The 14,989-nt window shown below is 43.7% G+C and overlaps 1 protein-coding gene across 2 annotated transcripts in view; it reads left to right on the forward strand.

Annotated features, from left to right (window-relative positions):
- The window catches only part of ACE (angiotensin I converting enzyme), a 79,373-nt gene that overhangs the window by 54,338 nt on the left and 10,046 nt on the right, over positions 1 to 14,989 (forward strand). For both annotated transcript variants that reach the window (XM_029573561.1, XM_029573562.1), the window contains exons 14-21: positions 223 to 381; positions 569 to 662; positions 2,107 to 2,250; positions 3,774 to 3,965; positions 8,299 to 8,396; positions 9,249 to 9,418; positions 9,676 to 9,899; positions 10,984 to 11,128. In XM_029573561.1, the coding sequence (XP_029429421.1) occupies positions 223 to 381; positions 569 to 662; positions 2,107 to 2,250; positions 3,774 to 3,965; positions 8,299 to 8,396; positions 9,249 to 9,418; positions 9,676 to 9,899; positions 10,984 to 11,128 (1,226 nt within the window). The remainder of the gene's footprint in view (positions 1 to 222; positions 382 to 568; positions 663 to 2,106; positions 2,251 to 3,773; positions 3,966 to 8,298; positions 8,397 to 9,248; positions 9,419 to 9,675; positions 9,900 to 10,983; positions 11,129 to 14,989) is intronic.

Raw genomic sequence — 14,989 nt, forward strand, 5'->3', positions numbered from 1 at the left:
AGTGGTGGAGGTACAGATAAGGACCGTATCTGAATTCAAGAAAACACAGGGGGACGCTGAGGGAGGGAGTGGGATTGTAGAACTGAGGAGTTGGCAGACTACAGAGGCCATGTGGTCTTTATCTGCCATCATGCTTCTAGGTTTCTGGGTAAATTGTCCTACTTCAGTGTTGCTGCATTCTCTATGCCTGATGTGTGGTCGATTTTCTGTCCTTCACCACAGCTCAACAAAAACTTGCAAATGTCGAATCATACTCTGCAGTATGGCCTGAAAGCACGGCAGTTCGACTACACGGACTTCCAGGACCCCAAACTGAAGCGCCTTCTAAAGAAGCTGAGTGACATTGAGAGGGCGGCTCTACCCGAGGACGAGCTGAAAGAGGTGAGGGAAGGGCCCAGGGAGAGACAGGCAGGCTCTAACAGCCTTGGATGATAATTCAATAAGTCTGGCTTTCCCTCCTTTTGCTCCTAGCACTGGGATTATAATCTCTCTTACAAGGCCCCGTCTTTTCTCTGACAGAAACCGTCTGTCTTGCACTGCTATCTTTTCTTTTTCTTTATTTTTACAGTACAACAAGATTCTCTCAGATATGGAAACTACTTACAGCGTAGCTAAAGTTTGCAAAGACGGAGAAAACTCAAACTGTCAGTCCCTAGACCCCGGTAAGAGTTCATCAGTACAGAGGGAGTTTTCAGCAGCTTGCTATTACAAATAAAAAATGGCCCCCTAAGATTAACAGTGACAAAACCCCCAGAATACTGCAAACTGCATCCACCACATGTGGCTGAATTGTAAGTGATTTTGTCACTGTGATATATTCGTGCAAAAGAAAGAACAGGCAGGTACCTTGAGGAGGTGTTCAAAGCACACAATCCATGTGCATACACAGAGCTGCCACTGCATTTCTGGAGAGTCTCTTATTGCACGCATGGAGCTGTGGTTAGGATTTCATACATCTCCCTGCATGCATTTAGGCAAAGCTGGAACTGGACCAGCATATTTGGGTGGTGCTGAGTGAAGTGCAGCGCTAAATACAGAAATCCCAAAATCCACGATTAATTCTTTAAATAAAACAAGCAAACTTTGGATTTGGGAGAAGCCGCTTAACCAGGATTATGGCAAATGTTCCAAGATGGCATCGATCTGAGCAGCCCTTTTACAGCATTTATCAACAGCCCCTCTTGCAAGGAAGTCTCATTTTTGAAACGTGTAGGGCGTTTCAACGGCCAGGAATGAACAGAGGTGGTCAGCAGGAATTTCCAAGTTTAATTTTACAAGATAAAATTTTAAAAAGAAATAACTTAAGTGCATATAAAAAATGTTTTGATAAAAATATATCTATCTTGGACTGATGATTATGCATTTATAGGCTAGGCAGCTGTTGAGTTGCTTTATAAGCTAAAGTGATGCATAAGCCCAAATATATGAAGGTCCTTAATTTAAAGCTATTTTTGAGTGCACTGCTAACTGAATACCGTTTTGTTGTTATTTAAAGAATTAATAGTGGATTTTTGTATTACATATTTTCCACTTTTCAGACACCATATTTAGTAGCACTAAATACCGCACATAACACAGATTAGCTAGAAGTGGTGGGTGATTCCAGTTTGTCATCTCCCAGAATGCTAACAGGCATTGAGAAAACTCAGGACAGGCTCACCTTTTCTGTCCTGGAGTACATCTATAATCACACCTAATGGATTAAGGGTGGCTGTCTGGCTCCAGCTCATAAGAAACAGGTGAGCCAGTCCTGGTTTTCCCACTCCTGTGCTCAAGCCTTTTGAAAATCTCCTATCATGAAAAAGGGGAGGAAGAAAATCATTCTAGAAACAAGTGAGATGAAGGCTGAGAGGCATCATTTTACCAGACAGGCTGGGGGAGGATGGGGGTTGCCCCCAACATATCCACAGGCTTGCAGTTCCAATTTCTTAAGGAAAGACAGCACCATATGTTTATAGATGCAATGAGGCAAAAGCAGAACTGAATCAGACTCTTCAGGCTGACCTGGGTCAGGTGGAAACCCCAGTATCCTCATAGCTTCATGGGATGTGTGCTATCAGAATGACTTCAGGTCCTAGCCTTTTTGGTGCGTTCCTCCCTCTGCAGAGCTGACGGAAATCCTTGCCAAGTCCAGGAATTATGACGAGCTCCTCTTTGCCTGGAAAGGATGGCGGGATGCTTCCGGGAAGATGATCAGAAGCAACTTCAAGAGATACGTGGAACTGAGCAACAAGGCAGCAAAGCTAAACGGTGAGCATCCCTTCTCCCCCGCTCGTGCTTCCCTATGTCACTGGCGGAAAGAGGCACTCGTGCACCAAGTCTTGGCCGTTGCATCCAGAATGGGCGGAACCCATAAACTAGGCATGAATTCATTTTCATACCACCAAGCTACAGTTCTTACTGGTTTTCAAAATACATCCACAATGTAATTTAAAACTTAACAAATCACAATAAAAACATGTGAAAATATTAAATAGAGAGAATTAAGCATAAAACAATAAAATATATAAGAACCAACATATAAAAAAAACTAACAAAAGAAGCATCATGCCAAAGAAAATTGCCTCATACACCTGGTGCATTGTTCTTGGTTATTAACCGGTGTTGCCCAAAACTATATACTGAAACATTACCTTACGTTGAACTTGCTTAGACTAATTTATCCTAAACCTAGGTTCAGGCTAAATGAAAAGCTTGCTGGAAAAGATATGCTTTGACCAGCAGAAGTACTCAGGGCAATCTGGCATTCTCTAAAGCATCCACCTCAGCAAACATTTTAAGATGAAGATGAGGGAAGTAATGTCATGTGTTTTTATGCAAGCCCCTTGTGGTGACCCTCTTTGGTGGGTGCCAGCCAGTCCAATCACCTGCCTGTATTGGAGAAGAATTATTTTCACTAGAGGTTGACTGAAGTTCCTTAGCTGTTGTTTGTTGCTTTGTGTGCATAGGAGAAGGATGAGGATTGTGCCTTTCTCTGGGTCAAGACAAGAAAGCAATGACTTTGAAAGTACCTTTGGGATATAAGTTCTGAAGTTATGCACCCTTTTTCCCTCACCCATTTTTTTTCTGTGGATTTTTATCCTCTTCAGAATTTGTAGTTGATTAAAACCTTGAGGAAGAGATACAGATACTTTAAAACTGTGCAAAACAAACTGACTTGCAATGATTTATTGAACCCTTTTAGACCTACTTTTGCCCACTACTTAAATCTGGCCTTAAACACATGACCTTGGAGGATTCCTACAATCCTGCCACACAGAACTCCATGTACATTTGGCCTGGGTAAGTTTTCTCCAGCCCTCCTTATAAGCTCTTTGACTTCCTCTTCCCCTTATTCTTGGGTCCTACCTCAGCTACATGCACTGTTAAATGACGTAACCCTGTGGTTCCCCCGAATAAAGATCTTTCTAAAGGAGAACCGATAGCAGCAGATCCCTGCTTAACTAGAAAGCATGAGTGCTGGCCCCATAGCAGAATACAACCATCCAATGGTACTCTCAGATTTAGATTTTAGATTTAATTACTCTCCTTTCCTTATCAAGGATTAAACACTCAGCTGGAGGCTGTGAGTGCTGCCTCCATAATGCTTCCAGTCCCAGCTGGTCTACAGGCTGGAAACCAGTACTGCGGCATGAACTCGGGTCCCAGGAATAGTAGGCAATGGGTTAGCTTCCTCTTCTAAAGCGAGGTAAATCTGTGAAGGCATTGCTTGCTTTCTGCTGGAAAGAGACCCGGCTCAGGAGCCTCCCTGCTTTCTTTCTCCCTCTGTCTAGGTCATGCGGATAATGGGGCTGCCTGGAGGTCCGTTTATGAAACACCCACCTTAGAAGCTGATCTGGACAACATCTTTCAGCAGCTGCAGCCCCTGTACCTGAACCTGCACGCCTACGTCCGCAGAGCCTTGTACAACAAATATGGAGGGAACTATATCAATCTGAATGGCCCTATCCCTGCCCACCTGCTAGGTAAGACTTCCGACTGCTAAGGGTGGACCGCAGCGAAGCGAGGCACGGAGTGTGAGGGAGAGGGGACAGGCACTGCCTGATGAACCGTAGCCAGAGGTAGAAAGTGTGGAAGAAGAAGACTCCTGCTGTTGACGTCTAATGGCCGTTCTCCATGAGATAAAGTGTTTAGTGCTTGAGTTCCACAGTCAAACTCCTACAAAGTAGAGACGAGGTAGGTAAATAAGAAGGGGAGGTCAGAAAGCAAAGTTGCACATCTGTAATAGGTGTTCTCTGGATGATTTGCCCTGCTGCCTATCAAAACAAGTGGATATCATCATCTGATGGTGCCAAGACAAAAAAGCTCTCACAGCTAAAAAAAAAAAAATTAAAAAAAAAAAAAAAAAAAAAAGGTTTTTCTGGGCATTTCCACACAGCCGCCGCTGCACAAGTCTCCTCAGTCCCTTCACATCTAAACGGAGGAAGGTGGGATTGTGAGGCTGATTTTGTCCTGCTGTCTGCAGAGAACACCTATTACAGGTAAGCAACTTTGCTTTCTCTGTGGACAAACAGGAAAATAATCAGCCACCCAAATTGGGACTCCCAAGCTGAGAGCAAGTTTCTGTTTCCTCCTTATCAACGCTTTCAATCATGAGGAGCTTGAAGGAGTATTTACCTCCCCCCCCCCCCCCAAGACAGAGCACCCTCTTCCCCCTCACCTCAGCTACACCAGGGCTTCCTCTCTTACTGGCCACCAACAGCGGCATTTTGCCTCTTTCCTCCCCCCCGGAGCAGCCACCCCTCTTCCCTCTGTCCCCACCCACGCACTGGGCAGTCTGTTCCCTCCTTCCCCTACCACTGGCGTCTCTGCCTCTGCCCTCCGGCTCCTGTCTTCAGCGACACACCTGGCACCTTTCCCAGCTCCAGCCCACAGCAGGTTTCCTGCTGCTTTTGTTCCCTGCCCAGTCTCTTTTCCTCAGGCAGAGGGAGTAAATAGTTATGGAGGCAGGGTGAGGGTGCTCGCTGCATTCCCTTACGTTTGCTTTATATGGGGTGAGGGCAAAGCTCAGCTGGCAGAAACAAATCACTCTGTAGGCCATAGTTTGGGGGACTTATGCCCTAAAGCGGCCATGCTTTCTGCTTTTGCCTGCATTCAGTATGAAGAGCCGTCATGCCACAAAGTTCAAGACAGCTGGTGAAAGTGCTCGGGAGCATTGCATGGGTAGGATTCTCCTAGAGCCTAGGAATGACGGCAGAAAAGGACCAAATAAATGCTCCATCCAGTCTGCCCAGCAAGCTTCTTCCGCTCTGTAAAGATTACCCTCATGTTTCTCTTCAGGGTAGCAACTGCCACTCTGTGCAGTTATCCCCAAGCCTTATGACAAGGGTGGTAATATTTATAATCAAAACCAAGCAAGAGTCAAACCCATAAAAAATGACTGCTAGCAACATTTGTACAGGGTGAGGAGCCTTCTTGAAAAATGCAGACAGTGCTGCTTGAATATGCTTTGCTTTGCAGCTTGGCCACAGAAGCAGTCCTGAGCTTTCTCCCTGTGAATCATAATCCCGTAGACACCTGGAGGTCAGCATTCAGCGTGTCTAATGGTCAGTCTCATTTTGTTTTAATTGCATTCAAGTTTACTTAGCTTATTAGGCATTTGCAGCTTCTCCTCATGAAAATTCCACCATCCTCTTGACATTGCATAATCGATGAATGGCCCAACATGACCCCTGTGTTTGGAAATGATTTGTTTCAGGGGTGCATTGCAGTGAGTGACTGACACAATGAACCCCTGAAGCAGAAGCTGTTTCGAAACACGGGTGCTGTGGTGAGGCATTAGTCCCTTATGGGATGGCAAGAGGACGGTGGCATTTTCTTGAGGAGAAGCTGTAAATACATAATGAGCTAAGTAAATGTTAATGTAAATTTTCAAGAACCCTAAAAGAAATGAGCCCGATGATTAGAAATGCTGAAGACAACAAGCTGAAAGTACAGTGAATGCAGCCGTCATTGCCATTTAAAGGTCTCTTTAATAATTTAATCTCTAGAGTGCTTTAACCACAAGAAAGATTTTGGTTTCTTATTTTTTTGCCACAGTTGAGTTGTAAAGTAAGGAGGGGTGGATAGGTTTAGTCGTCATTTATATGATATATATATACACACACACACACACACACACACACACCCAACAAGGTTGTATTTAGAGAAAAACACCAAATTTTACTACAGGTTCACCCGTTTTATTTATTTATTGAACATTTTTTTGCCTGCTCTATCCACAATTCTTGGCAGGTAACAGTGAACATACACAAGACAATAAAACCACTGCTCCAGCATCTAAACCAACCTGCTCATGACCTGTTGGTGCAACACAAGAGCAGGAACATGGACATAGCAGCTGTTAAGATGCAGTAGGCATCTCTCATGCAGCAGGCAGTCATAGCCAACTGTACTCGCCTTAACTGGCAGCCAGTGGAGGTTATACAGGAACAGTGTTATGGGTTCATGTCAGGAAGCGGGCAGCAGTGTTCTGAATCCGCTGCAGGGCCCTGACCGAGAAATAAGGAAGACCTAAGGAAAGGGCATTACAGTAGTCAAGTAGTAAGATAACAAAGGGCTGAACAATGGTATGAAAATCAGATATGTCAAAAAAGGCTTTAAGTTGGGCAGCGAGTGCAAGTTAAGGAAGGAACTCTTCACCACGGCATTGATAGGTGGACATAGGGTAAGAGCAGAGTCAAATGGATCCTCTGTGTTTATTCCATGTCTTTTTTAAATTCAGTTTCCATTCTTGTCTTCACCACTTTCTTTGGGGGGGGCATTCCAGGCATCCACCACCTTTTCTGTGAAAAAATATTTCCTGACGTCGTTCCCGAGTCAGGAATTTAATAGCATGACCCCTAGTTCTACAACTTCCTTTCCACTGGAAAAGGTTTAGTTTTGTGCATTAATACCTTTCAGTTATTTAAAAGTCTGTATCATATCCCTTCTGTATACATATTTTGGTCCTCACGTGCCATCTCATGTGTCTTTTGGTGCAGACCCCACACCAGTTTGCTTGCCTTTCTCTGTATTGCTTCCATCCTTTTTCAGATGGAACCTCCAGAACTGTACAGGACGTTATCACCTCTTTTTTCCTGCTGGTTATACCTTTTCTCTGTGCATCCCAGCAGTCTTGTGGTCCTAGCCACCACCATGTCACATTGCTTTGCTACCATTAGATCAGACACTATCCCTTCAAGGTTTCTTTCCTTGTTTGTGGACATTAGTTTCTCACTCCTTTGGATTACTGCTTGAGTCTGAATTTCTTCACATTGAATCTTAGCTGTGAAGAAGTTCAGAGCCATGCACATGGGGTGCATCTAAATATGGAAAAAGAAATAGATTGCTTTTCCTTAGTTGAGCAGCAAAAACTGCAAGATATTTTGTAAACACCCTGGGGGCTGCAGAGAGGCTGAAAGAGAACTTGCTATTGGGAATGATCATTGGCCATGGTGACACACAGAGGGCCAGATTTTCCTATGTACGCGCGGGCGTAGATTTGTGCACGCAACCCGGTCGTTGTGCTGATCTGATAAAAGTATCTTGTAGGAACAGCAGAGAGATCTTTTAAAGCCTGGTTTGCTATCTGCCTTCTTAGAGAGAACCAAGACTTAGGTCAAACTCAAAACATGAAGAAATTGAAATTAACAAAAAAAAAGTTGTTTTCTTTTTTGGAGACTTGTGAAAGAAAAAAAACAAAATCAGAAGAATACCTTGATAAAGGTTATGTTATCCAAGTTGTTCTTTCCCTGTTCTATGTAAGACACTTGTTGACATTGTTTAGTATTTATATCTGTTGCAATGTAAACCGGAGTGATAAGTAACTCTGTTACCTGAACTTCGGTATAGAAAAAGTTATAAATAAATAAATGAAGGAAGAGAAAAAAAATAAAGAAAAAACGCAAGAGCAAAAAATTTTGATGAGTGGCTCAAGGAAAAAAAAAAAAAAAGCAAAATCATGTTCCTTCACCCAAGTGGAAGAAAACGAAGGACCGAGGAGACCTGCACTGCAGCAGCAGCCGTGCAGAACACCCGCACATGCTCAGAAAAACTGCCTCGGTTTTTCTGAATTCCATGTCAGATGACATCACCCCCCTTGTGTGACTGATTATTGTCCTGCTTGTCCACACAGACTAACAAATTCAATTATTTGACACTTAATTGAGTTGCATGACTGAGATGGTATGGAGTTATACTAATTTGTATATTTGCTTTCCACTCTGCCATGTAGAATAGCTACTGTACTTATATTTCCCTCTTTTTGTCCTGCTCCTACTCCTTCATCCACCCTTGCTGTCTCACTCTTCTTCCCAGGTAACATGTGGGCCCAGTCGTGGAGCAATATCTTTGATCTAGTGGTCCCGTACCCCAGTGCCACCAAAGTAGATGCCACCCCAGCCATGATCAGCAAGGTATGAATATTTACATGTGGGGAAAGGCCGCCATTGGACAATTTGAGTCATGTATTTAGAAAAGAGTTTTTGAATCTGTGACCGGGCATCCAAAATCCCACAAATACACAGACATTCATCTTCAGCTGCCAGCAAAGTTAGCTGGCTAAGCTTATCCAACTATTCCTCTGAATATACCAGCTCTCCGGCACTCCTAAACTTATCCGGCTAACTTTACTGGGATATTCAGCAGCTCTGCTGAGTCAAAATTAGCCAAATAAGTTTAGCAGGCTAACTGCTCTCTGGCAGTACTAAAGTTATCAGGCCACATCAGTTGAATAACACTGAAAATAGGTGTTTATACAGCTGATTTAGCCAGATAACCAGCCCCACTCCACCCCTCCCTTTTTTAAAACTTTTTAGCCAGATAAAATGTTAGCTGGTTTGGTCAGACTGGGAGGATTTTGAATCCCATGGTTTGTTCAGGTAAGACTGGGACTTAGCTGGTCAAACCACTTTCAATACTGACCTCATAACCTTTTAGAGGGCAGTTTTATAGGCCTCTGCTCAGTTGATTTCAGTGCTAGTGCAGTGTATCCTAAATATACAAGTTAGCAGTAATGGTTGCAGTGGGCAGTACATTAATAGTGAGCTTGGGTGTAGTTCAGTTTAGTTTGCAATAACTAAGGTAACTTGTATTCTAAGAATGGGGAAATGAGAGAGAGAAAGAGAACTTTTCTGTTCCATAAGACCTTGAAACTTTATTTCTGAATGTACAGGAAACACTGTGCATGCTTGGGCTCTCTTGAGCTCTTAGCATTCGGCTTGCTTGCCTGTGCTGATTTTAGAGGGGGCTTTGTACTTTTCTTCCAGGGCTGGACACCAAAGATGATGTTTGAAGAATCTGACCGTTTCTTTACGTCCCTTGGGCTGATCCAAATGCCCCCAGAGTTCTGGGCAAAGTCCATGATAGAGAAACCTAAAGACCGGGAAGTGGTGTGCCATGCGTCAGCCTGGGACTTCTACAACCGGAAGGACTTCAGGTCTGAAGTGGGAATTCTCAAGTGCTAGGGATTCGATGGCATGGGAATGGAGCTTTAAACAGGATTGTGTTTTCATTGGATACACATCGCGTGACCCTTTCATTTTCTACATAATAGATCTTCTTTGCTTGCATTTTGCCATAGAAAGTCCAACCTATTCTGATGTAATTTGGGATTCTTGCATTAGTGATCAGTAATCCAGCCTATTAAACTTATCTTTCTTATCTTCTCTCCTCCTTTTCTCTCCCCTCTTTTAGGATTAAGCAGTGCACGGTGGTGACCATGGATGACCTCATCACTGTCCACCATGAGATGGGCCATGTACAGTACTTCCTGCAGTATCGAGACCAGCCAGTCTCTTTCCGGGATGGAGCCAACCCAGGCTTCCATGAGGCCATTGGGGATGTCTTGGCTCTGTCTGTTTCTACACCCAAACACCTCCACAGCATCAACCTGTTGGAGAAGGTGGAAGATAATATAGGTAGTATATACCATATGACTGTTTTAAAGATGCTGTATAAGACAGAATTTCCCTGTATTCACATTGTAGGGGAGTCATGAGTAAGAGATGGGCCCTCATTAGCTGTTTAATTTATAAAGTGGTAGGATAACCAGATCTCTGCTAGCGCTGATTCCGTGACAACTTACCTTCTCTTCCAAGACTGTGACATAATACACTTTAAATGGTTGCAAGATGCAAATATACAAGGAGGATTGTCCTAGTCATGAATGGGATATCTCTGAGATTGTGAAGACATGTTGCTCATCTCAATGGACTTCATCACCTCTCAGTTACCTTACTATATCTACTGGCTTGTTGATCCTAAAGATTCAGAACAGTTCCATCATTCACTCAGAAGTGCTGAGATGCAGTTCTGACTTCTGCCATTAGAGGGAACCCATTGCAAATTCATGGGACTGCATGAGCAAGAAGACTTGGCAGGATATATATATGTATTGTAATATAATGGTTAGAACATGACAAAGGAGTGCAGTTACCAGATGGCTCCAGGTCATCAGGGAAAGGCTGAGCCAGTCTGCCTGCAAACCTGATGTGTAGGCAAAGTCAGGATCCCATCATATAATGCAGAACTGACACTGTCCTTGGATGTGGGAAATCCCTAAATCTTGCCACTTTCCCTATCTCTCTGCTCACCTTCTTGAGTTCCAATTCAACATAAACCTTATCCCTCTCTTTAGAAGAAGGCTTGGGGCTTCTCGTGCATCTCTGTACTTCTGAAGTGCTACCAGTGACAAGTACCTTTGGCATTCAACAATGGTCTCTTGTGGGGAATGCATTGTAAAAAAAAAAAAAAAAAAAGTAGGAGAGTTAGTCACTGAAGCTGCAAGTCACCTGGTGCAGTCCATTTTCTGAGCCATTCCACGATATGAAGAGATACTTTTTTTTACTATTCTCGTAGTCCATGGCAGAATAAGTTTGGTGGCCTTGTACATAGATTGTTGTGTGACTGAGCATCCCTCCTAGCAATAAAACATAGTCAAAGCTGCAATACTGAAGGAGTTATCTTCCTCTTGACATTGATTCCACTGTTCTGTCTTCGTAGAAAGTGACATTAACTACTTGATGAGCATGGCCCTGGATAAGATTGCATTCCTGCCCTTTGGCTACCTGATGGACCAGTGGAGATGGAAAGTGTTCGATGGACGGATCCCAGAATCGGAGTACAACCAGCAGTGGTGGAACCTCAGGTGAGAGTCACAGCCATGTGGTGGCTAGGGAAATGTTATTCCCTTTGCCAAAAGAAAAAACCATGAAAGGGGTTTTATTATTTAATAGGAAAGAAATACATTAAAAAAAAAAAAGCTGAATTTTCTGGCATGCAGAAAAACTAAAAAAAAAACAAACAATTATACATTTTCATGACCTGCAGAATACCTCAGTGAGCACTTCCAAGCCCCTTTCTGAAGGAAGGAATGCTTACGTGATCACTGGGTGTCTGTCCCCACTAATAACTTCCTTCAGTTCAGAACCAAACTTTCTGAACAGATCAGGGAGAACCTGAGGATTCTGACGAGTATTTTGTCTCGATCCATTTATTCCAGGAATACAGTTATGCCACCTAGCATCTTTTTGGCTTGGCACCTAATCTGCCCCACATTTTCAGGACATGTCGGGGGGTTACCAAGGATCATGATGGGTGTATTTCATGGATCCATGCGTTCTATGAGTAGAGTCATGCCACCTACTGACTTTTGGGTTTTACATCCTCTGAACACCAAATATTCAGCAGATGTGATAGGTCCACATCGATCAGGATAAGGGAATTTTTTTTCTGTGGGGAGATTCCACAATTGTGTGTGCGCAATTAACTTTTTTTTTTTGCATCCAATCCGCACCAAATATTCACAATAGATCAGAGTGTCTACAAGGATCATGAGGGGGTATTATTTTGGTAGAATCCACGTATTCCATGAATATATGTCATAGTTATGCCACCTAATAACTTTTTGGTTTGCATCCAATTTGCACCAAGCTTTCAGGACATTTCAAGGGGACCAACAGAGTGGGATGTGGGTATAGTTTTCCTGGATCTACATAGCGCATGCACATTTTGGAAAGTAGACTCCATTAATTCTGGTTTTGGCAAGAAACCTCTCGCTCCGAGAACCACGTGCCACAATAAATTTACATTCTGTTCTACAGTACAGGCCGCACGAAAAACACAACTGTGTCTTTCACAATCACGTGGTCAGAGAAAGAAGGGACAAAAAAGCAAACAGAATGTTGGGAATTATTAGAAAAGGAATGATGAATAAAACGGAAAATGTCATAATGCCTCTGTATCGCTCCATGGTGAGACCGCACCTTGAATACTGTGTACAATTCTGGTCGCCGCATCTCAAAAAAGATATAATTGCGATGGAGAAGGTACAGAGAAGGGCTACCAAAATGATAAGGGGAATGGAACAACTCCCCTATGAGGAAAGACTAAAGAGGTTAGGACTTTTCAGCTTGGAGAAGAGACGACTGAGGGGGGATATGATAGAGGTGTTTAAAATCATGAGAGGTCTAGAACGGGTAGATGTGAATCGGTTATTTACTCTTTCGGATAGTAGAAGGACTAGGGGACACTCCATGAAGTTAGCATGGGGCACATTTAAAACTAATCGGAGAAAGTTCTTTTTTACTCAACGCACAATTAAACTCTGGAATTTGTTGCCAGAGAATGTGGTTCGTGCAGTTAGTATAGCTGTGTTTAAAAAAGGATTGGATAAGTTCTTGGAGGAGAAGTCCATTACCTGCTATTAAGTTCACTTAGAGAATAGCCACTGCCATTAGCAATGGTAACATGGAATAGACTTAGTTTTTGGGTACTTGCCAGGTTCTTATGGCCTGGATTGGCCACTGTTGGAAACAGGATGCTGGGCTTGATGGACCCTTGGTCTGACCCAGTATGGCATTTTCTTATGTTCTTATGAATTATTTTGGAGTAGAGTGTGAAAGGATTATCCCGCTGGGACATTAGGGTTGCCAGCTGTCCTGACTTTATCCAGACTGTAAAGATTTCTGGGATGCTGAACAGAAAAAAAAAGGGGGGAGGGGGGAAAATGATTGAAAGGTCCTGATTGTAGCCCCGCTGCAGCTTGGCATCTGACCCTCCCTTCTTATACGGTGCACACTTTGGGCCCGATTTTAAAAAGCATTTACAACGTAAAACTGGGATTTAAACGAGTAAATGGGCTTTTGAAAATTGCTATAATCTATGCACCGAATCGCCCGTAGGATTTTCTTGCATAAGTGCATTTTACCCAAGTAAATGGCTTTTAAAAATTGCTACAATAGTTTGTTACATTTGGGTGCGTAACTGCTTTGAAAATCCGTCTGATCGGCGGCCTCTCTATTTTCAGTATGCGCGGGATGGACTTGTTTTGTGTCATTTACATAGACTTCAGTCCCTGATTTAAGAACATTTTCCAAAAGAGTAGTTTAGCCCATGGGCTGGTAAAAGCAAACAGTTTTTGTTTTTGGAGAAAAAGAAGTTATAGAAGTAGTGGTCATGACCTTAGACTGCAAAGGCTTGGGCTGAGCAGTGAAATCAGGAAATATTTTGTCCCCACATAAAAAAAAAGAGTGGCGGATGCTTGGAGCAATCTTCGAGTGGAAGTGATAGGTGCAAAAACCACCGCAGTTCAAGAAAGCACAGGACAAGTACAAAGGAGTGGTGGGAAAGCCAGAGACTGCCTCTTTATTTCCATGTGAGAGTCTGCCTTTTCCTAGGAGAGGCACAGGGCGGATTACAGAGAAAGATGTGAAAAGCAGCCCATGTGTCTGCGTGGCGAGGAGACACAGGAACATAAAAGTGGAAACTGAACAATGCAAAATTAGACAGCGGGATACCTAGCACCAAGTAAACACAGCACAGCACAGCACATAAAAGGACTTTAATGTTTTCCTAATTCACAGGCCGATTCAGAAAGACGCGTGGGAGAGCGGGCGAGCGCCTGCTCTCCCGGCGCGCGCACAGGCCACTCTCCTGGGTGCGCGATTCAGGAGGGTGGCCTATGCAAATTAGGGCCCACGGTAAAAGGAGGCGCTAGGGACACTAGTGCGTCCCTAGCGCCTCCTTTTTGATAGGAGCAGCGGCTGTCAGCGGGTTTGACAGCCAATGCTCAATTTTGCCGGCATTGGTTCTCAAACCCGCTGACAGCCACAGGTTCGGAAAACGGACACTGGCATAATTGAGCATCTGTCTTCCGACCCGCGGGCCGATTTTTAATTTTTTTTAATTTTTACTTTTGGGGCCTCCGACTTAATATCGCCATGATATTAAGTTGGAGGGTGCACAGAAAAGCAGTTTTCTGCTTTTCTGTGCACTTCCCCAGCACCGGCAGAAATTAACACAGCCTTTGGGCAGGCGTTAATTTCTGAAAGTAAAATGTGCGGCTTGGCTGCGCATTTTACTTTCTGTATCGCGCGGGAATAACTAATAGGGCCATCAGCATGCATTTGCATGTTGCGGGCACTATTAGTTTCGGGGGGGGGGGGGGGGGTTGGCTGTGCGTTTTCGACGCGCTATTACCCCTTACTGAATAAGGGGTAAAGCTAGCGCGTCAAAAACGCTCGTCCAAATGCAAGTTAACAGTGCGCGCCACCGGAGCGCACTGTACTGATTCGGCTGTAAGGGAGGATTCCTAGCAGTAAGATGGGTTGGAGTGTAGAGCTCAGAAGAAGGCTTGGCTGAATGGCCAGGTTACCAGAATATCTATCCCAGCGCTCCTAAAATGGAAGCACAGGCTGGGATTGGAAGCTACATCTCCATTCTGATTTATAATTGATGACCCATGTTTTAAATCTGTAATAAGGGCAGAGAAGTAGGACACAAAAGAAATATGCAATTAGGAAAATGAATAGCTCTTCCTCCCTGCATAATAAATGACTTGATTAATTAACTCTTTGCATGGCTTTCTGTTACAGCGTGGCCTGGAGTGGAGGCTGCTCTGGGGAATTCTTTCCAGGCACGTAATTAATTAATTACTGCTTGGATGCCAGCAGCATCCTGCTGGTTTGCACCGCTACCCGAATCATTAACTCAGCTTTTTGTTGCTTTC

The sequence above is a fragment of the Rhinatrema bivittatum genome, chromosome 12 (assembly GCF_901001135.1).
Source record: "Rhinatrema bivittatum chromosome 12, aRhiBiv1.1, whole genome shotgun sequence".
Classification (NCBI taxonomy): Eukaryota; Metazoa; Chordata; class Amphibia; order Gymnophiona; family Rhinatrematidae; genus Rhinatrema; species Rhinatrema bivittatum.